Below are 23,767 nucleotides of genomic sequence, written 5' to 3' on the forward strand. Positions count from 1 at the left end.
TTCAGGACAATTTGAGGGTTCTCTTTCAAATTCATTGTATTTTATAGGCTCTGTAATTGCCAAACACTTTGGATTTAGTAGGCACAAAAAGGTGAGGAATAAATTTGTTTATTTTTAAACTTCAGTTCCTGCTGAAATTGTAAATGACTTTTACATGAAGCAGTTCAGATACCTACATTCCAAGCAGAATACCTAACTAAACAAAGTATCTTATTATAAATGTACTTCAATTCTCAAGTGATTCTAAGTCAATTTGTCTGTCCTATCACCAGATATTTCATATGCCACGATGAAGAAATCTGCATATATATTTACAGACTTAAAATATGTTAACGTACTGTTAACTAACAAAGTTTGTTTTTCAGCCTGAGGTATACATGGAGCAATATGGAGGTTTGGAAAGGAGTACATCGTTCTTGCATCCTCTCCTGTCTTGACCTCTATTTTTGCAATTTCTTGTGCTTTTTTTTTCCAAGCACATGACAACAGATAGCAGAATTAAATGCTTCCCCTTCACAACTTCCACTTCCCAGAGATGTGCTAATGCAACTTTACAGATCCATCGCTCCAGCAGTGGCTGGGATGATCCTATCCTCCTCTTTTTCAGCAAACGGCTGTGACCCGACAGAATAGCTGTGGTAAATGGGCTCAGGGGTCCTGGCAGAGCTCCAAAGAGTTTGTGGTGATGGAGACAGCAGAAGACTCCAAGCTGAGAGGTGCAGCCGTATGACAGAAGGGAACAGAAGCTGATCTAGGCCCCATCCCTGGGGGCACTCAAGGCCGGTTCGGGTGGGGCCCTGGGCAGCCCGAGCTGCTGGGGGCAGTCCTGCCCACGGCACAGGGACAGGACCGGTGACCTTTAAGGTCCCTTCCGGCCCAAGATGTCCGCGCGTCTGTGAGGACGAAGGAAACGAAGGGCCAGAAGGACCAGGCGAGGTGGGTGGCTCAGAGCGACCGCAGGCACCCGCTACAAAGCGCAGGCAACAGCAGGGCGGCGCACGGGCAGGCAAACGTAACCCCGCGCCCAGGAGCCACCCACCGCAGGCCCCAGCCGCCCCTCGGCGGCCCCACTCGCCCGCCAACGCCGGCACCACGCCTGCGCCGCGCCGGGGCGGCGGTTTCCCCGCGGGCCGTGACGCCACACCGTCTCCGTGACGCCGCGGCGGCGTGACGTGACGCGGCCGCGCGGAGGGGCGCGCGTGTAAGTTCCCTTCCCCTGCGGCGGAGGGAGCCGCGGGACGGGGTGGGGGCGGGCGGGACCGCTCCCGGTCTCTGCTCACGCCGCCCCGGCTTCAGGAAGCCGGCGGCGGGGCCGGGCGGTCCGGCGGCCGCTCGGGGCTGGGCAGGAGGAGGAGCCGGGGCCGTCCGGCGAGGCTCTTCCCGCGCTCCGGAGGGTTGCGGCGGGGCCGGGCGGCGCTGAGGCGCCTGTGCTCGGGCCGGGCCGGGCCGAGCTGAGCTGAGACGCGGAAGCGCCGCGCGGGGTGAGATCCCATCAGCGCCGTGCCCGGATCCGGGCCCGGGTGCCGTCAGCAGACCTCGCCGCCTCCTCCGGGCAGCGCTGCCGTCCCGTAACGCTGCCGAGGTCCGGAAGGAGCCTGAGGGCGCCCGGCCTCGGCTCTGTGGAAGTAGATGCGATCGGGGCGGAGGGCTCCTGCCCCGCCGGGGCTGAGGCCTGTCACCTCCACAGCTCCTTGGGGCTTCGTGTTAACGAGGTAACGACCGTATCCCAAGCACTGAGCGGTCCTGTGTGGCTGGTGTTGGAAAAGCAAAGAAGGAAGTGTGAGAAGGCTTCCTAGAGGCGTTGTGGGAGGGCTGTGAGCGTGCCCTCAGTGAGGCAGATGAGAAAGAAAGCACGAGAGAGGCTTGCTGCACTTTGTCTTGTCCCACGGTCACGACTGCTGGAAGACTGCCCAGTTCTGTGCCTGAGCTGGATCTGTGGGATGTGCCTTACATACTATCGACAGTCTTATCCCCTTCAAGTCAGGAGCCAAGCAGCAAGTAGCAGTTGTTTTCTCACTGCTCTCCTGGGAGCTGTGTAAGGAGCCCGAGGCTCACTAAGCAGTCCCATATCTGTGGTGCAGTTCACCTGGCTTAGTGTAGAAGTTACTGTCAAAGATTTGCTTACACTGATGCATTTGTAATGTGATATGAGCAATGGAATAATTACTGTGTAATAAAATCACAGAGAGATGGCTAAAATAAGGTAAATACACAACTCCCCTGGATCACAGGATTAGCTGAGTGCACTTGGTTTTTTGCTCGTTCTTTTTTTTTTCCTATCTTTTTTTTTTTATTTTTTTCCAGGGCTGCACAGCAGCCAAGATACTCAGTTGCTTTTTTTTTTCCCATCTAATCTTATCATAGCTACTTATTTTTAGTAGCAGTTCTGGTGAAGTTAGCTCTTTTTGTTTATTTTATTTATTTTTATTTTTTAGAAGCTATTTTTGTGCAAAGCAAAATGTACGTATCAGCACGAGGGCATATCTTGTTCTGCTTCGGCTGTTGAAGGAATTGGGTTTTGTCCAAGTTCCAGAAAGATCAGAAAGGGAAGAAAGGAAAAACCTTATAACAGTTATGATGCCAGTTTAAAGTATTTTTCTCTAGTGATCTGGTGTAATGTGTTGGTTCAGTGAAAAAAAAAAAAAAAAAAAAAAAGCATGATGATAGCTGGAGGGTCAGAATAAAAACAACATGAGTCAAAGGTTTTCAGCGTTTGCACAGTCTGCTTGAGTAATAGATTTTAAGGTGACCAGAAATTCTGTAGCTAGTGTTTACCCAAACATTCACAAAGGAAATACTAATTTCCTATTTATCTTCTGAGTCTAATTTCTGGGAATATTGGAGCTAGCAATGGCAGTGACAGCATATGATGAGATTTTTGTCATTGCCATGTATGACTTTGGATATGGTTAGCAAACGTCATATGTATATGTTTTTAATGTGCAGGTTCAGTGACTGTGCTGCGTTAAACCAACAGGACTTCCTTCATCAGTGACTTGATGTGTTTTGAGGAGTTTTATGTGAAGAGGTAATGTTTATGGATGTGGCTTAATGTTTAAGTGTTTGTATGAAAATGATGATAGTTTTGTGTATGTGTTTGAACCTGATGAGATAGGTATTGTCGAGTCAAAAGAAAATGGTCAAATAGTGAAAGCTGTAAAGTTATTACCGTTATAGAAACTTACTTTTAAAAGTAAATGGTCAAATCAGGAATGTGCTTACTTACAGTTATTTCAGCAATATCAATTCAAGCATTTATTACTGTGTCTTGTAACCTAAATGATGGGAAATGTATGCTGAGCCTCGAAGAACATGGTGTTGTGTTTGCCCCAACTGAGAACACATTTTAGGAGGAGTCTTGTTTATTTACTGCTTTCTTAAACGTATACCTTTGTTTCTAATTTAATATGATGTCGTGACCTTTGTGAAATACATTTTGTGACAGATTGGGACTTTTCTGTTTTTTCTTTAAAACAGGAATTTAGATGAATGAAATACTTTATTGGCCATAGGAGGATCAGGATGTGCAAGGTAGGTACTCTGAAAGGATACAGTAAGTATCCTTGCAGAATATTCAAATGATTGATTCAGTATTTAAGTACAAATTAATGGTATACTGTGAGGGGGGGTTAAAACTAGATGATCATTGTGGTCCCGTTCAACCCAGGCCATTCTATGATTCTATGATTTTTTTTTGGTGTTTGCTCATTTGAATGCATCTTTGACTTACCATAGTGCAGTGCTTGCAGGTGTTGGTTTGTCCTTAATAAGCTAATTAACTGAGTGGGGGAGGTGTTCAAAAATCTGTTTTAAAGGACTGTTTTCCAGGGTATTTATAGCATAATTAAACACTTTAGGAAATGTTTTCAGTTTGTGGAGCTGGACAGTGAGCTCAGACAGCGTTTGATTCAAGTAGATGCAACAGATGTGGGAAGAAAAAGCACCATATCTGACAGTTTTACCAAGTCCCTTAGCAATGGACTTGATTTGGGTTACTAGGTAGCTTCAGAGTTCATGGAGAGTTTTACCTGATTGGTTGAATTTGGCAGAGAAACATTTGATCACTGAATTAGTCAGAGAAACATTGCTGTGCTCAGTGTCCCATATGGGGTCAGAAATTATTGATAACTGAAGATAGAAATATCTGTAGGAATTATTTTATGTGCCCTCTTAAAAAAAAAAAAAATGGAAACCAAACAAAGTGAGCTCTGCATTCCTTTGATAATTCTTATTTGAGAACATCCAAACATCTGGAACACGTATATTGATGATGTGAGTAAAGGAATTTAGCTTTTCTCTAGCTTGATTACAAGTGGTTGCATCTCACTGATCTGTGTGTCTGTCTCTGCATCAGGTCACATCTCAGTGGAATCCCCTTCAGGTAAATGACTTGTTCTCCTGGGACTGCCCACTTACTGCTTTGATCTTCTCATCAGTAGGGACACTAGAACTTTTAGGCAGTAACACAGAGTCCTTGTCAATTTGAGCCACATCAAGAGAGAAGACTGACAAGTCTAAGAAGCTACATTTGCTTTTGGTTTCTGTCAAATTTAAACCTAAGTATACAAAAGTATCAAAAGCAGCGTTCAGCAGGAAAGGACTACAGGAATTGGCTCCTGCTCATTCCCACTGAACTGTTCTTGTCATTCCATTTAATGGAGGTTGCAGTTTTTACTTTTTGGTGTAGTTAGGAACAGACTATCTGAAACTTCTTGCATTTGGCTCTGGAACAGCAAAGAACAAATGTCAGGGAGGTGCTGCGACAGGAATAAAAGTGTTCAGAAAGTATGTGGGAATTTGGGGGGAGGTGACAGGGAAATCTTCCTCCTATTTCTTCCATGCTGGAGTTCATATTGTAACATTTAGAGTTGGTGTTCAGTTCAAAACTTACTGTGCTGCAAAGGTTGGTGTGTTGACATGGGCACGCTTTCCCACAGCTCAAATAGTGGAGAGTTTATTTATAAAGCAAAATATACCTCTGAAATTATAATTGATACTGTAATTGTGGAGAACTTGCCTTAAAGAGGAGGCTTAGTGGTCTGTAGGACATTTTCCTGGCTTAGAATAGTCGAGATTTATACTGCAGCATTTTCTCTGTATGAGTCTTAAACAGGAAATTCCCCCATCAAGACAGAAAAACTTCAGTAATTAAGAGGTACTGTGACGGGGATGATAAGCCTAAAATAATGGTCAACTTTAAATGTTATTTATGGTTGGAACATCTAAATGGTGAGCTTTGCTTTACTTCGTGGGGATCATTGCTTTTTTAAAATATGCGTTCAGAAGCCAGCACTGTGTGGTGCCAGCCTTTCCATAAACCAGGGTGTGCCAGATGTGTGTGGGATCCTGGGGAAATTGGTTGCATTGGTTTCTCTATTTCACTTTGGTAACGAGCGGAATGCTTCCGAAGTTGCTGTGTTTTTTTCTTCTTTCAAAAGACTGGGAGTTTTGTACCTCAGCCTTGGGAAGGAGGCCGGTTCTGAATGTGTTTCACACTCATTTGTTACCTGGTGGAATGGTTGCTTGTTTATCTCATTTATAATTTTTTTTCCCCACTCATTGTCTGCCTGCACTTCAAGAACACCCATTGCCACTGTGCGGGTTAGAGATGATAAGAACGCAAATACGGTCTAATTTGCAGTGATTTTGATCACAGGTTGCTATGTTTGAGAGTTGTGCCAACTCTCTCTTGATGTGCGTGTATAATGATGTACTTAATGCTTAGTGGAGCCTGAGGGATTTGTTCTCCTGTAGTGAAAAAGTGCTATTTATTTGCACCGTAATCTGCAGAGGAGGATAGCAGTAAATCTTCTGATTTTTCTTGAGATGGTGCTCCTTTATCTTGTGTTTTATAAAACCGTGCTGCCTCCTGCTCCGGGTGATTGTGGTCTAATAGTGACTGTAGCAGCCCTTATCATTTGCAGGGGAGGTGGGATTTGAAGTAGAGAAGTGCATCCTAATTATTGCACACTTAATCACAAAATACAGAAAAAGACTGACTTTTTGTAAAAGCAGTTATTATAGCAGAATGAAATGCCAGAAGCGTCGTATCTGCAAGATATGTGGGATACTTGCTCTGTTCTCTCAGGTCTTACAAGATCATGACTGGAGTGGGCTGTTCAGATTTAGGAACAAGTCCTGCCATGTTTTCTGCTGACGAGCCACGTGGACATACTGATGTAAGAAAACGGGGCAAACCAGCTTCCTTTTTAGCTGCGGCATTTGAATGGAGGCTAGGTACTCTGATTTGTTATGGTGCTGTGCCAAGACCAGAGCTGCAGTTCGATGTCAGAGTTCTGCAGAGAAAGTTGCCCTAATTCTCCACCTGCAAAGTGTTTCATCTCTTGGGTGTCTCCCAGAGTGTGTTGTGGAATTCCCACTGAGTTTAGAGCAGTCTGGTTTCTGTCCAGTGGAGATGACTTGTGTGTTGGAAAACAATTCAGCACCTTTGCACTGCAGGTAAATAGACAAGGGAAAACGTGGGTAATAAAAACTGAAATACGAAACAACCATTTTCTTTTGTTTCCAACAAAATGGCAGTTATGAACTGAAGAAGAAACTTTGACTTCATCAGCGAGCTTTTGGCCTTCATTTAGTTCTTTACTGCACTGCATCTGCCCCATTCGCACACCCATCCTGAGACATTTTCATGTGTTGCTTTTGTATTTTGCTTTTGTATGTTGTATATTCCATAACTTTATTTCCTTTGTGGTTCCACTGAATGAGTGACTGCAGACAAGCATTGCTCATGCAAGAGTTCACTCTGCATGCACAGCTAGTGATGACGGTGGATTACATTAGAAGTGAAAGCAAGGAAAAGGAAACAAAATAAGAATCATACAGAATAATTGAGGAAAGAAAGACTGAATGACAAATGAGTCGTCATACACGAGGTGTGGTGACAGTGGTAGTGCTGTTCTGATTTGCAACTTCAACGATAACTAAGGAAGCATGGCATTTAAGTGGTTTACTGCCTATTTTTAATCAGAAAAGTACTTTTTAAATTCCATTTTTTGGGGAGATTACTTGAAGAGTTTACTCCTGTGAGTGTACAGCTGTTCCTCCTGTACGGGATCTTATTTTGTATAATGTAATGAGGATACATCCATTGTAGTTTTTAATCAACAAATTCATAAAAGCACTGATAATTGATTGCTTTGTTGCATCTCTTGTTCGGGTTATTTGCTAATACTTTACAGTGTTATCTATCAATAGATATAAGGTAGTACAGTTTTCTGTAGTGTGAGCTTAAAAAAAATGAAATCACTTAATGTGGAGTCTTTGAAGAGCGTTTGTGTGTGATCATATTCACTTTCCAGCATGGCACTTGGAGGCTTTGTAACTGGGTTGAGCTACAGCCAGACTGCTCAAATTCTATGTATATCTCTAGAGAATAAAAACCTCTTTACCATTAAATGCATAGGATAGCTTGAAGCCATCCCATTGAGCTGTGGGATTTATTTCAGGTTTTGGGAAAGTAAAGTAGATAACTGAGGGAGTGAGTATTCTTGCTTGGATAATGCACTGTTTGTTTTGGAAGGAAGTTTCCTATGACTAAATAAGAACAAGATGTGTGACCACCTTCCAGGGAGGAGGCTGTTTGGTCAGCATCAAATTAAAAGGAAAAATTTAGAAGAGGCAATTGCCCATTTTTACATAGTGTTTGAAATGTTTTCATTTTTCTTCTGAGCTTTAATTATACGGTATGTGAATGGCAACAAGAAAGGCCAGAGGTTTTCTTCTGTTCTTGGAAGTATAGCTTTATCACATCGTTGGGAATTTATAGCCTAGTAATATGTAGTGTTTTTTCCATTCCTGTGTTTTACAATTGGTTTGTAGAGCCTCGTAGTTTGGCAGCAAAGAGTTCAGTTTTTCATGATTTTTTTTTTTGGCATGAAAGGGTTACTGTTCACGTTTCCTGTGTAATTCCTTCTGATCTTGCTGGGCTGTAATTACTTTCTTGATGTTAAACATTCCCAGGCTCCTATAACCTTCTAGCCTGCTTGCACTGGCCAAGTTTGTCCCAGGTGATCGTGTGGGCGAACCTCCTGTTTTTAAGGATAAAAATCTCTGCTTCCTGTGTATGATAGGCCACAAACTCGTTCCTTTGCTGTGCAAACCCAGGATAAATCTTTTTTTTTTTTTTTTTAAATAATAGGGTAACACATCAGCCTTTCAGAGTCAGATTTAGCAGCTAAATTTGTGACAGGCGAAGTGGGTGGGTTTAGAACTTGCTGAATCTTGGTTGAATGATTTCTAGTTCACATTAAAGATTCTTCTCTTAATTCATTTGGAAAATAGGTTGTGATATAAAAAAGATCTTGACTGCAGCGTCTCACATCTGACCGTATAATTGCCCAATGGTTTTAAGGTTTTTTAAATGGAGAACTACTTAGTTGAGCTTCCAGGATCTTTCTTTTCTTTTAAATTCTTTGCTGAAGCTGTTTATCTTGCAAAAGAATGAGATGGATTCTCTCCTCGACATATAGTTGTTATCTTGCATTTCTTCTAATTTTTAATTTGTGACATGTAAGCATTAAACAAAGTATTATTTTCCTTTTTAATGTAAGTAGCTGCATAGAGCTGAAAAATGTTGGCTTCAGAGGTGTGGGAACTGCGGTGTTCTGTTCCGCAAAGGCGTTGCAAGCTTCTGTGTGCTTCATTTAAGCTGTTCTTCAGGGGGAATCACCTGTAAGAATGCCAGTGAGATCTGCTTTCTGCGACCTTTGTGCCACTTTCTCACAGAGTCCAGAAAGATGTGGGGTGGTGATGGTAACAGTGACTGTCTGAACTCTTGTGAACGCATAACAGTGTGTCAGCTCAGTGGGGCACAAATAAATAAAGGTAATAAATAGTGACTTTTCTTTGCTTAGTTCTCATACGTTGCAAAGCCTATGCTTTGACTGTGCAAATAGAAGTTAGACCAGGTGGTGATCCTGTTAACTGTGCTGATTTGCTAATGAAGGATAGGATGAGTGTATTTTAATGAAAACATCTTTTTATCAGGAGATGTTGAAGTTGATGGCTTAGTTATAACTGTGATGCAGTAAGTGTTCTGCCCTGTTCTTAACTGGGTCCTTTGTCCTGTAGTTGGTAACGTGGCTGTCACACACGTAACGTGTGTGTATTTGTTGTTGAATTTGGAGGTTCTTACCAGCATGTTACTCAAACACGCAGGAAGCAGAGCCTGGAATAAAGTTTGAACACACTAGCAAAGGAAGTGAAGGTGGGAGGGAAAGCTCCCAAGAACAAGAAAACTAACCAAGAAGCACTAAATGAATATGGCTGAACAGGCAGGAGGTGCTGCTGGTATCTTGAAATAAAGCAGTTGGTCATTTAGTTGTTTATCATTACATTTATGTGATTTCCAGGTGCTGAGATTTCGTAGGAACTCCATCTTCACACAGGGCTCACCTAATGCGTCTGGTTGGTGTTGCAATCTGGGCTTCCTGTGCAGCAAGCACGGCTGGGCAGTGCTTTTGGTTAAAGCCCTTTCAAAACAGCTTGCTTTTGACTTTGGATTAGGAAAACACTGAATTCAGAGTTAGTTGAAAATACGTACAACTGTACCGAAGTCTGCTTGCCATCCAGTAGCAGATAAAGACCTTCTTTCTCTTCCTGTCTTGTTCCACTCCCGTTCAGATGAATACAGTGAGAAATTGTGTGTTATATTATAATTAAAGGTAATCTGTCTTAAATTTGCTTTATGAGGAGCTTAGAATAAAACAAACACAACTTTCCACTATGAACTTCACCTTTGTGCTAACAAATTCCCTCAGAGGTGGTGAGTTTTGTTCTTTAAAAAGTAAGGCTTCAGAGTCCTGTGCAGTGTGTTCTGCTTTCTGTGTCAAAGACAGGTTAAAGGACATAAGCTAGTGCTGCTGATCTTGTGCCATCTTCTGTATGTGTGTGTGCTCGTGTTCTTGTGGTTTAACTTAAATAGAGCTCTTTGATTTAGTTGCCTTTAATGTGCTGGAGGCTAGGTGATGTTTGTAGCTGTGATACAGGGAAGAGCTGGGCCTAACATTATTGTATTCAGTACAGAGAAAAAGGGTGATTGGATTTAGCAAGCTAACGTGAAATTAGGGAGTAATCAGAATGAGACGAGTTTCTTAAGCTTTCAGACAATGAACTCAACTGTATTTTTATATTTAGTTCTACAAGTTCTCTCCTTGAGAAGACATGTAAATTACTGTTATGACAAAGTGCATAAATATTCCTAGGATTTGATAGTAATTAATTCATTTAACTTATCTAAGGCACAATTAAGTGGCTCAGTTTGAAGCAGGCTATAAAAAGTAACGTTTAAACAAATGTAAGACACGTCAGGTTCAGTGGCAGCCGTTTTTATAGAACTGCAGACATTTGTTTTTAGGTGCAGTGGTTTCTCATTTTCCAAGCTCACAAACTGAGGTTCAGTTGCAGTGCTGCTAGACCAGATCTTTGAGGGCAGTTTTTTTTTGTTGCTTGAGTGACTTAATACTTCATCGTGCATACTTCAAGTACTGCTAAAATATTAACTAGCATTCTGATAGAGTTAGTTACCACTGCTGCATAAAACAAATGATAGTCTTTTCCAATTTTCTTGTATTTGCCTTAGTTCAGAAGCAGCTGTCTATCCACCAATGCAAAAATCTCAGGATGCGTGCTGCTTGTGATGGAATAAAATCAGAACAAAATTGTCTTTCAGAGTCTCTTTTATAGATAAAATTTTTGCTGGGCTACCTACTTGAGTTTGACATTATGGACTGCAAAATAGATGATGTGCTTTTCAAGTTGCCTTCTGTGCTTTCTTGGTTCTCTGTATTTACACACGTACATATTTATGTGTAAATATATTAACGTTAGTATTCTTATGTGACTTGACTGTAGTTGTTCTTGAATATAAGCATGCACAAAGTCTTTTTGCAGAGCTCTCCCATAATGGATTATTTACATCCCACATTTTAATTCCACCTAGCTGCTTGCTACTTTTGCTTAGTAATGCCTCCTGACATGCTGCAGGTAGTCTTGCTATTCTTTATTTTAATGTATGCATACTGAAATAATCCCTATATTTTGTCTCAAAACACTCAAGCCTTGTTATGTAATATTTATTATTAAATATTGGCAATGTAATGTAGGTTGGAATGTTGTAAAATTGGGCAGTGCAGGTAAAGTTCATTGTGGTATGTCTTGCCCTGCATCTCTTACTGGTTAAAAAAAAAAAAAAACAAAAAAACTTTATGAATCGAAATTTAGGGAAAGTAAGTACTCTTCTGTGTTACCTCAAAGTGAAAATATTTGACCTGAAAAGCTTGAAACAAATTTGAGTTTGTCAGAATATATGTAGGGAAGAAGAGAGGAACAGACCAGCTTGTCAGACTGCCGTTAATTCTTGAGACAAAAAACTCTGCAGTTAAGCTACCCAGCTGGAAATTCATGGTGTGAGTGCTGATTTCAAGGAGAGGAAAAACAACAGAAATAAACAACAAAACAAGCAAAAAAAACCCAACCACCAGCTGCCATCTTTTACTTAAAAAGTGGAATGGGTACTTTTTCTCTATTGACTCTTTAAAATGAGGTAATATACTGACAGAACCAACTGTGCTTTAAAGAGCTGGCACTGAAAATAGTGATTTTTCAGTCAGATGAGAATCTTTCCTACTGTTGTAAGTGGAGTAAATCCTGAGTGTCGTTTGCTCATGAGATGGACACGAACAGACATGTGTATTGGTGATACACTTCCCACCTCTAATATTTAACTGCTCCATTTCTTATTTCTGGACAGTTATTTTTGGAAGTCTCTCTCTTCAAAGTTCACAAAACATGCACTCAGCTTGTATTCTCACTGACTTTTGCTAAACAGAAGTGGAGGCAGTGACTTTTGGAGGCAAAATAAACCTGTCTGCAATTTATTCATGTTTGTAGTACTGTAACTAACAAGATTCCAGGTAGCTGTTATTTCTGATCACGTAAAGGATGCACACACATTCATTGATAGCTTATTTGCAGCTATTATTGACTAGTGAAAATATTTTCTGTTCCTGGTAGATAAATATAGGAATCAGAATGCCTGATAGGCTCAGTTAGTGCTAAGTATTACTGCACAGCTGACCATATTTAGGCACTGCTTTCTTAGCTGAAGAAGAAAAGTGGTTTAAGCGTAGGGATAAACCTGTAGGTATTTTGTTTTGTGCCAAGGGAGAATAAAGAGTCATAACGTTTTTAACATTTGGGATGAAGTAAGCACAGAAGTGCTATCTGTATTTTTAAGACTTTCTAATTGTATGCTTTTAGATGAACAGCTTTGAAAATAAAAATATCTTACAATTTGAAAGGGATTAGGAAACAGAAATCCATGATATCTTCTGTGTAGAAGGACTTCTGTTTTTGTGATATGGTCTATGCTTTAAGTAGTTTTATGCTTTCTGTGTTATCTATCAGAAGTATATCTATTCTCTAGATTTGTTACTTACTGGTGGCTTTCAAAAAATCCTGTCTTAAGTTTTGCGTTTTGGGAACGTAAAGCTCATTCTTCCATCTGTACAAAATGAATTTGGTTTCCATTCTGTGGATTTTCATCATTTTTACATCAAGCAAATGTTACAGCTACTGCAGGGAACAGTTGTGCAAATACTTACAAATTATATATTTATGAAGCCTGAAACACTGAATAAATGAGTTACCTATTCATCTGTAGCCAATGTTAATGTGTATTTTTTTTAGATTAATCAAAGGAATGTGGTTTTTAGTGGAACTCTTTATCAGTGCTATTGCACGTTTCTTTTTTTTAAAGTTATGTAAGTCCAGACTCATGGCAAATCACTGACGTTTACACGCTATGGATTGTGAGGCCTTTGTGCAATAAAGGATGCAGTAAGTAAATTGATGTATCAAAAGACTTGTAGAAGAAAAGTAGAAAATGTCTTTCACAGTTCAACCATTCACTTTCACAGTTAGTACCATATTTTTTTTTTTTTTATATCCCCTACCCCTTCTAGAGCTCTTCAAAAAACAAAACAAGGTATTTCATGGAGTGGCCTGGGTTGGAAGGGACCTTTAAAGGTTATCAGTTCTACCACCCTGCTGTGGGCAGAGTTGTCACCCAGCAGATCAGCCTGGCCTTGAACCTGTCCAGGGATGGAACATCACAACTGCTCTGGGCAACTTATTCCAGTACCTCACTATGCTGTGAGTAAAAGATTTCCTTCTCACACCTAGTCACAGCCTCCCCTCTCTTAGCTTAAAGCCATTCACCATTGTCCTGTCGCTACCAGACCATATAAAAAGTCAGTCTCTGCCTTGTTTATAAACAGCTTTTAAATAATGAAAGGCTGCTGTAAGGTCTCCCTGGAGCCTTCTTCAGGTTGAACAAGTCCAGCTCCCTATGCTTTTCTTTGCAGGAGAATGCTCCAGCACAAAAGCCTGGTTGCTTTAAAATCTTGGTCATTGTTAATTGTTTTTTCTCTTGAAGTACTAATTCAGTTTGGTTTTGCTTAGATTGAGATAAAACTAATAAATTAGGAATACAAATATCCTTAGGAGCAGAAGGCAAAGCTGGAGGCCCGGAGTGAAAGAAGAATGTTCCCAGGGTTAGCATATTCAGAGCACCACAGCTGCTTGTTGGACATTAGCCAGGAATAATTTTGGCTTGTTTATTTCACATATTTTTCTTCAAGAACATATTTAGGGGACACTTCATTAAGCACGTCTAATAGTCTTTGAAGCTCTGTGTCTTTAAACTTTTCTTTTTTCAAAGAGCTAACAGGGTAGTGGATATGAAAATGGAAAAATAATATTAGCAAGGATTATCTGCACAATAAAAAGAACACAGTAGAAGTGAATGAAGGCACTGAAGTAGGACAGGTTAGAATTCAGTTAATTCTTTACATGTTTATCTGCATAAAGATTTTCTGTAATAAGGTATGTTTTATTGGTAACATTGTGCGGGTATACAATAACAAATCCTACAAAAAATATAATCTAAGTAAATCACAGAATTTGGATATTCATTTTGTCTGCACATCTTGTCCTGTATGCTGCATGGCAAACGGCTCTCCATTCTGAGCAGTAGACGTTATTTTGTGTTGCTTCTGGCTGCTGATCAATCAAGCAATATCTCCAGATGTACACAAACCTGTGGAATATTTGTGTCTGTCTAAATTTTATGATTGGTATTAGGAAATGTATTTATACCAGGTTGACTAAAGAAAAATAATACTGTTTCGTGATGATCTTGTTCTTAAAAGAAATAATGTGTCAAGTCTATTTTTGCATCAGACTGCTGGGAGCTCCCAGTCAGGGAATCAGGGCATTCCATGCAGGAGAACTCAAAGCGACGTGTCCTTTCCTGAAAGAAGAGATGAATATGACTGTAAGAGCAAAGAATGCAGACCGAGCAGCTGAACATCTCTGTTCAGAGGACTCTTAGGAGTGAATATAACAATTTGGTTATACAACAGCAGGGAGGGAGGATGCTGCTGCCTCTGCACGTTCTCAGCACACAGCTGGGCAATTGCTTCTCTTGGTGCAGTCTTCGCAAGGGCTCTGTGGCTGAAGTCCAATTATTCAGCTCTGCAAGCTGAACTGAATTTCATTTTGCAAGAGAATTTTGAATACATTGGTTGTATGTTTAGAATTCTTTTTGCCTAAATGAGAAAAAAATGATTGTTCATTAGCATTTAGAGTAAGTATGTGTTCTTGGAGTGAAGTAGGCTCTCGGCTATCCTGAAAAAAAGATCCTTAGTAATGTAACACTGACAGACTGGGTTTGGGGACAAGATCAGTGTAGCACAAAAGCAGTCAGAGCAGTCCTTAATACAGCATGTGATACGGTTTAGTTTTTGCCGAAGGAAAGCTGGGCCTTAGGATCTGTTGTGCTTTGATTGATCATAGGCATAAAAGTGTGTGGTAGAGGTCAGTCCTTTTTCGGAATCTTGCACAACCAAACATCTTAAAAGTGATCAGTTGGTATGCAGTTACAATTTTAACATACTGGGACTGTGTATCGCCTTAGCCTTCTTGATCAGCCAGTTCCAAGTTGGCCATCTCACTTTCTCGTTTTTGCTGTGTACTGGTATGCTCCTTTTATTTTTTTTCTTCCCAGCTCTTGAATGCTTATTTTGTTTAAGTCTGCAAATAAGACTCTTTGAAGTTACTTTTTTAAAATCTACAATATTTTCTGTGTGATGGATATAGCTGCACAAACATAGATGTTTTTATTGGGTAGAGGTTGTATCTTTCTGTAGTTATCTAGTTGACTTTCTAAGAAACTTCTTAGTAGAAATTCTTACAGAAACAACTGTAAATGATGCTCACTTTGTCATGTGGCAAAATTTAGTACTATTCAACTTTGGAGCTGTGAAGGCAAAACCAGTACCGTTATTTGAGTCAGATTTACAAAGACAATTCACCTTACAAATTTGGAGGGGTTTTTTGATTGCTGAATTTTTATCAGCTGTTGGTTATCTGTCTTCTAATGTGAGTGTTAACAACATCTCCAGACTTCATTAAAATAAGAAAACGTCTGTACAAAATCCTTCCTGAATGGCACAAGAAGTTGTGTCTTTTTTTAGTCTTCCCTGAGGGAATCAGTGTCCAAGTAACCTGAAATATTATAATACAAATAGAAGTAGCGATTAGGGATTGATTGTTTCTCATTTAGTTTTCATGTAATTTGAAGGCCAGCTATGATTCTATAAGACTTCTGTGCCACATCTCAGGCTTCAGTTGGTTAGCTTTATAGGTGAATTTGTTATTTTCTTGACTTAACATTAAACTTTTAATGGAAATGGCTCTGTTATCTGAGATATTCAAATACATTTTGATTATGTGTAAGTTCTGAAGTATTGAGTATATCTAAAATACATTAAGACCTCCATATTCAGAAAACAGAACACCTGATCGTCCGACAGCATTGCAGTGCTGGTTGATTATTTCTGCAGTCTGAGCTGATAGTAAGATCCTAAAAGTGAATTTTTGCCAGAAAAATGTCACTATACTACCAGTAATAGCTCATTCCTCAGCTGTTCAAGTTGAAAATGGAGAAAAGGAACTAAAATGCAAGTACTGTTTTCTTCATCTTTCCTTTAGTAATCTTTAATTATTTCTGTTAGTAACTTTGTCGAGCATGTAAGTCTCCTTCTACTCTTCAAAATAACCTGTTTATCTTTAGTGTAAGAATAAATTGGAAAAAAAAGAAAAAAAGAGTGTGTGGCACTCTGTTAGAAAGTATCTTTTTTCACTGCCAGTCATAAAGAATTTGATTTCTTGACTGGCTACTGGTGTAGCATGAAAACAGGAATACCTGTACAGCTATTTCTGAAGTCTGGTGAAAACACTGGAAAAGGAATTACTGGAGAAATCAGTTCTACAAACACAGGCTCAGTGTTACGGTAATCTTCAGATTTTCCGTTTGCCAAGTAGTAAACGTAGTTTCATTTTTGAAAAGCATTTGTTGAATTGGAAGTTTTCAAAACTCATCTGGGTAAAGCTTTAAATGCAAGGCAGGTTGACTCTGCCTTGAGCAGGGAAATTGGGACCTGCCGGGATCCCTGCAGGCCTTATTGGCAGTGTGGGTACTGGCGTAAGAAACTATGGCCATTTCTCTAATGTTGAGTAAGTTGTGCTCTAAGTGCAGTGCAGCCACTGTCTAGTATTTGTGATATTCTTTATCTGAAAGGAAAGCTAATATACAGCAAAACTACATTAGGTATTCTGTGCTTGTTTGGTCAAAGCAGTTATTAATTATGAACATCAATAAAGTTTTAAAAAAAAAAAGTCTCAGTTTAGTCAGTCATTACAAACTACATTATAGCTGAAAAGCTTAATGATGTGCTGCAATTCCACCATGAATGATGCTTCATATTGCTAACAGAACATTAAGATCTGTAGGTTCCGTCTCATGGACCTGCAGTCCTCAGTCATGGACTGAGACCTGCAGCAGAACATATTAGTGACTTGGACCAAAACAGTAAATTAGTCCGTAGTCTGGGGCTGGGATGGCACAGAAGAAAGCAGAACAAGAAGGAATTGTACAGTTTGAATTTTAAAATGAGTGCAGAAGTACTCACTGCCAACTAAAAGTACTAGATGTCTCTGTTTCATGATTTTTAAAAATCAGAGCTCTGCGAGAACAGGACAAAGGGAAATGGCCATAAGTTGGAGCACAGGAAGATCCACACCAATATGCAAAGGAACTTCTCTACAGTCAGTGACGGAGCACTGGAACAGGCTGTCCAGGGAGGTGGTGGAGTCTCCTTCTATGGGGATGTTCAAGACCTGCCTGGATGCCTACCTGTGCAACCTGCTGTAGGGAACCTGCTTTGCATGGGATTGGACTCGATGATCTCTGGAAGTTCCTTCCGATGCCTACAATTCCATAATTCTGTGAATCTGTAGAAACGTGGGAAAAATATTTTTGGTTTTCTAATTGTCTAATGATAGTCATAGTAACAGTTTTTCTGTTCTTTGCTCTTTTTAGTTTTTGAAATGGTGTTGTTTTTACAAATGGAAAATAGATAAATTTACAGACACAAAAGAAACTGCTCAGCTACAATTTATTTTGTGCGCATACATTTCATAAAATGATGAGCTGGTATTTCTCCTTCATTCAATTAATATTGCTCCTGTGCATACTTTTGAGAAACTTGTATATAATTCTTCACAAGATCTTGAGCTTACTCTCTTGGTGTTGGTTACAATTCTGAAATATAGAATTACTGTGACTTCTTAAGCTGTCTTCATCAGTAGAAAATTTTTGGGATATCTCATTTCTGGTTGTGTGTGTATGTGAAGTCTTTGTTTGTGCAATTGAAGAAATTGGTTTCAAGAGAGAAATCTCCTGAAGAAAAGCAATCACTTTCAATTGTTTTTTCTTTTAAGCCAAAAGATGCAGTCAGAAGCTGAACTTGCACTGCGCCATTTCCTAAGTAAGCTTTCATTATTGACAAGATATTACTGGAAGTAGCATAGAACCTGTTATGTAGGCACAGTTCCACTCTGACAGATGGGCATAATGTAGCCATGCCAGAGAACCATTATACAGATCACCTAGCAGGGTGTGAAGCAAGGAATTTTTGTCCAGGATTGCCACTGAGACGTTCAAGTGAGCTTGAAGTTCAGGAAATGTACTCTGGCTGGTCCATCACATAGGATGACCAAACATGTAAAAATAGTGTGGGTTATAAGTTCTGGTGGGTTTTTACTGGGGGCGTGGAGGGGGAAGACCAATTGTAGTGAGGCTTCTGCTGCTTTTTGGCTGTCTGCTGAAGTCACCTAGTGCTCTCAGCCAAAAGAATTCTGCTACAGGCACGCATTTCTCCCTGATTAATTACCTAGGTATGGGAATATTAACAGTAACAGTATGTAATCTGTTTTGTAAGAAAGCTGGTGTTTTATACTGTGTATCTCTTTGGATAAGTAGTTGTAGGATAAGGAGCTACTGGTGTAGGGTGAAATACTGGTGTGAAAATAGGATTGAAATAGAAAATTTTCAGTAATAATAAATAAAGCTTCTGGCTGAAGATTTGGATAGTGAAAGCATTGCAGAATTTTGGCAAATGCTGTTACTTGAACAAATGCTTTCGTGTATTCCACTAGTCAGTCTTTATGTATGTCATTGTCATTTCCTCAGGAGCTTTGTCATACTGCATCGCTTCAATGTTCTAATCCTTTGTTTCAAGTCTAACTCAACCTTTAAATAGTTAGATTTTGCTAACTTTCCTGGAAGCTATTGCTAATCTGTACTTTTTGGGGAGCTTGGTTTCTAAAAAGTTTCTGAATGTTGGGAAATAGTGATGGCGTGGAACCATCATTTAAAAGATGACACAGTATGTAAAAGAACAGGTGTGAAAAATGAAGTAAATGAAATGGCTTTTTAAACATTAACTGACATTTCATGGGCTTCTGTTAGGAGGATGTATTTTCTTAAGTGTGCTAAGTACTTCATATTTTTCTTTTTGGTGAAATATTTTCCTTCTGAAATGAAATTACATAATACTATTTAACTGATGCTTTGTTACATGCCTTGTTTTAAATTAGAATTTGTAATTAAGCTTAATATGAAATTATAAAATTTGATTTAATGCTTTCTTCCAGTATCTGAACGAGTGTTCACTGCATTAGATGGTATAGTCATCACTGAGAAGCTTTGTTCTTCTAACAAATGTACCAAAACTAAATTCAGTTAAGGTCACAGTGGTTTAGTTTAATACTATTAAGATATTAAGTAGTGTAATTACTTTCACATAGTTCTCCCCTCCCAGAGCATGAGGTTTTTAGTTTTGATGTCTGCTTAAAGCATGAGAATAACAGTAAAATTAATGTCATAACCTTTACAGCCTATTTATCATTTTCTGTGTAGTATCCTGAAGGATTTTGTCTAACATCTAAAATAAACATCCTAGTATGGACAAGCGTCAAATTAGGTTAATTGAGTTCACCTGATATTCAGAGCCCATATGTCTGTCAGGACACCAATTTCCTGTGAAGACCTACGAGTGTCTTTCCATGAAGATTAGTTTTGAATAAATACAAGTGTATGCTCTGCTGCCTTTGATTGTTGAAGACAATTTACAGTGTGGTTTTGAGACTCTTTTTCATTTTATTTGATTTTTTTTTTTTTTTCTTCTGTATTTATCCTTTCATTCTTTGGTAACGTAAGGAGGAGTGTAAACATGATAGAGATTTTTTGTGGCATTAAGATGAATTTGACTTCTTAATTCTATCCAACTTGAACTCCACTTATTTGAAATTCTTAGATCCATTAACAGCAGATTTCAAGGGACTATTCTGTGTTCTGGACTACTGCATTTTGAATGTCTTTTTTAACTATCTTATCTTAGTGTTACAAACTGAACAAAATAGATTTTAAGGTTCTGTGGAAATGTACAAGTTTTGTCATTTGGTTGAATGACGTAAAATTGTTTATATTGGTCCATACTTACTGTCATCTTTTGTATTTGGAAAGAAGTGGTATTGGAAGAGTAGGAGTGCTATGAAGTCCATTAATAATAAGAAAGTCTCCTAGAATGATTTCCACTTCAGCAGTCATTAAAAATTAAAATCAGTAGGACATCTTGAAGTGGTGGCCAACATAACATCTGTTCTGGACGTAGGAGTGTGAAATATGTACAAACTGCAGCTAGTAATTTTGTTTCTAAGATTGGATCTTTTTGAACGTGATGATGTTTTGAGGAGGAAGTAACACAATGATTTAGACTAGCCAGCGAATGAAAAAAAGAAAGAAAGAAAAAAATGTGGTGAGGGTGAGTTACAGGTAGCCATGTAGATGTTCTATCCTTGAATCCTGTGCATTCATTCAGAATTTCAGAACTTTTTGAACTGACAGCAGCATACGTGTTAGGACACCCTTCCAATGTGAGTAGCTATTGAGTAGCTGTTAAGCACATTACAGAGTGGCTGAAAAATGTCACGAATTTTCAGTGAGCAAGAGCCATTAATCATTGTGTTCATACAAAAATGCCAGCGGGGCCAGTTCCCAGAGCAGCACCAGGCAGCGATCAAAAGGCCGCATTACTGTTGATGGAAAACGTGGATATAGTAAAAGTGTAAAATCCCCTCCGGTCCCTGCAAGTTTCGTGTTGCCAGGCTGCGGCCCGGCCCTTCCGTCGCAGCGGCCCAGGGACGCTTTGGGGCCCGTTGCCGCTGTGCGGAGCGGTGCCCCGGGAGCGCGGAGCAGTGTGAGCGCTGCGGGCCGGCCGTTGCTTAAGCACCACGGACAGGGCCCGGGCGGCCGGCGCTCTGCTGCTGCTGTTGGAGCCGTGTGTCAGTCGGCAGATGGTTCCTTTCCAAAGCCTCCAAAATGAGTATCGGGAGGACAAGAATTTTTATACCCTGTGTGAATCCTGCCTTGCTCTTTAGCATGCTGCTCAGCCAAACCAAACTATGATGCAGCCAATCCAGTTGCTGGACCAGGTCAAAGGAAACCAAAGTAGATAACAGCATAATTTGATGCTGTAATTGTATAATGTCTTTCATACTTTACTGTTAAATCACACTGGAAAGAAACAGCCGGTGGCCAAGTAGCCACTTAGTGGTTTATGTCAAACGCTGTGCAGTAGAGTGGTAAGAACCAATGTCAAGCTCAGGAGAGATGGCAGTGTAATGTTGGCTTCACAAGTGTGTGCTAGCATTCTTCATTGTAACATCCATGGAAGATTCTGCTTATCAGTCAGCTATAGAGGATCCATGCAGTCAGATATTTGAAAGGAAACAGATGCTTAAGCCTACATTGTCTGTGTCTTCAGAATACACTGTCCCATTGGAAATCATGACATATTTTCTTTCTTTGAGTTTAACAGGGACTTTGAATTACAAGAAAGTTGTAGACAGAACTGAAATATGAATGCATATAAGCAATTTCAGTGAAACACTTGGTTTAAAACTCAGGTATGGTTTGCACGAGGTACAAGCATACTGGGTTCTATTCAGGAATAATTTTGGAAAAATGTTGCCATTTTTGTTTTGTTACTAAACCTGGTCTTTTTTCAACAGGTGAAAAAAAATATTTACTTTTTCAGGGACCTTTTTAGTTTTGCTTTTAATATGGTGTTTTTTGAATGAACCAGCAGGTTAAAATTTGAAAATGTGTTGTCAGTGTTAGTGTATAGCAGTAGTGACCTATTTAGTTTTTGAGAGTGAAGAACTATTGGGAAAAAGAGTATTAATGGGCATGTGAATGGAGTCTCAGTTCATGTATTGACTGAAATGTGCTTTGAAAATAAAATTGAAGGTTGAATAGATACAGAACTGCTGAATACGCTGGTTCTAAGTTTACTTTTGTTCACTTAGATAAATTAAAAGATTAGTGTGGAAAAGATGGGCATTGTTTGTAACCTCTGTACTGCAGCAAAAGCTGCCAATACCCAGAAATTACTACGATTTGACTAAAGTTTCAGTGTTGAGTCTGCAAGGTGAACATGTAGCACAGTAGTGTTTGAAATAAAATGCAAATGTTTTCACATGTTACAGGATACTAACAGTAAATAAAAATTTGTCAAGGGATCTTCAAGTGGAAAAAAGAACAGTCACAGAAAACATGTATGCTGAGTTAACATCATCAAATTACTTTTCAGTTATGCAGGTGATTTGTGTTTTTGCTCACTGTTTTCTTTCATTATGCTATGTAAGGCTTGCATGTAGTACAACACTGGAGTGATGTCAAGCATTTCAATGGATGAGTCAGTGATTCAGTGAACTAAATTATCACTGCAAAGATTGGCCTTCGAGTTCAAAACATATTTGCTAGGATATACAAGGAGACTTTTGGTTTTGTATTGATTCCAGATTGTACACTGCATCTCAGATTTAGAGTTACTGACTTGTTCTGTGAGGACTAAAGAAAAGTAAAGAAAAAGTATGATAGCATACAAAAATAGTCGTTACTTTTCATAAAAAGTTTTGCTTAGTGCTAGCTTGTTTACTTTTTTGTACATTGCTTTAAAATAGTTTGAGAACTCAGAGTGAACACACGGTTTTCTTTAATTTTACATTTAAAAATATATAGCAAAGCATGTTAAATAAAATTTTAAGAAATGAATGTATAGAAAGATAAGAAACCTCTTTACATGTTATGGCTCCCTGTAAATTCACACTTGAACTAAAAAATCTTCCCAGCAAGATGTGGGAATATTATTGCGAGTCTGTGCATTTAACTATACACTACTAGTAACTTCCTTTAGTTTTTTAAAAAAAAGTATCAGAACTTCTAAGCATCTGTATTTCTTCTTTCCAGGAACGTTGTCCCATCTATTAGTGGGCATAATGCAGAATCCTTTAACTTTTTCTGCAGGTACAGTATGATTTCTATATGTTTTTTCTTTGAGAAATTAGACATTTGTGATTCAGAATGTGGACTAAAGAGTATCCTTGTTAACAAAAGCTTAAATGGTAGGTGTAACTCATGCCCTAATTTTTCATTACTGTTTATCTGTAATTACTATTTGTTATTTTTATAAATTATAACACCTATCACATTTAAGTGATTGTAGAAGCTAAGATTGTTTTCTTTTTAGGACATGGGTAATTAATGTTACTAAGACTTTAACGTATATAACTCTGCTTGTTTGAATTAGCAGTTAAATATTCAGGGTTTGTTACAGTTTTTATCCTTATATATTTGAAAATCACTGCTATATTTGATTCCTGTGTAATTGGGGCTCTGATCTATGTGCAAGTTACTCTGTAAGTCTAACACAAAAAAGAAAGTGTGTATTTTCTAAATGCAAACTTCGCCTTTTCTCCAGCATTTCTATCCTTATTAATGTTTATTGTGTTCAACTGCATTTCTGCTGTTTTGTCTCTTCAAAAGTCATGTTTTGATGTAGTTTTTCAGTGGAGCGTCTTGAATTTTTGTCTTCATTATTAGTGAGTATATTTACACCACAGCTGTGTATTCCGAAGTCTCTAAGTGTTCAGCCATAACTTTTGTTTCCTTTCCTTGTTGTTCTGTGTTGTGACACTGGTATTTAAGTATAATTTTTAGCATACACTATTTTTAGTGGTAGCTCTTAAACGTGAATGTTGATGGATATGACATAAAGCCTAATGGACCCTGCTGAATCATTTTAGGCTGTCTGTTAAGTTTCCATTGTTAGTACTCATGTTAATTAAGAACAGCACTCTATATTAGTTGCCTGGAAGCACTGAGCTTTTGCTGTCGTATAAGTTTATACTTTACCTCTTCTGTCAAGTCTATGATAATTCTGAGGAAGCTATTCCAAGAGGGCATCACGTGAATTGATCTTTGTTGATGCAGTTCTGT

The 23,767-nt window shown here is 39.2% G+C and overlaps 1 protein-coding gene across 8 annotated transcripts in view; it reads left to right on the plus strand.

The window, feature by feature from the left end:
- Positions 1 to 868: 868 nt before the first annotated feature.
- ZNF438 (zinc finger protein 438) overlaps positions 869 to 23,767 on the plus strand; it is a 39,377-nt gene continuing 16,478 nt past the window's right edge. For 2 of the 8 annotated variants that reach the window (XM_052693808.1, XM_052693811.1), the window contains exons 1-2: positions 21,375 to 21,393; positions 22,739 to 22,795. In XM_052693808.1, coding sequence (XP_052549768.1) covers positions 22,768 to 22,795 — 28 coding nt within the window. In that variant the 5' untranslated portion in view covers positions 21,375 to 21,393; positions 22,739 to 22,767. Of the gene's footprint in view, positions 937 to 1,067; positions 1,202 to 1,362; positions 1,713 to 2,946; positions 3,029 to 3,477; positions 3,532 to 21,374; positions 21,394 to 22,738; positions 22,796 to 23,767 lie in introns of those variants that run through there. The other 6 variants (XM_052693807.1, XM_052693806.1, XM_052693805.1 and 3 more) reach the window with 6 other exon arrangements.

The sequence above is a fragment of the Tympanuchus pallidicinctus genome, unplaced genomic scaffold (assembly GCF_026119805.1).
Source record: "Tympanuchus pallidicinctus isolate F22 unplaced genomic scaffold, pur_lepc_1.0 scaffold3, whole genome shotgun sequence".
NCBI lineage: Eukaryota > Metazoa > Chordata > Aves > Galliformes > Phasianidae > Tympanuchus > Tympanuchus pallidicinctus.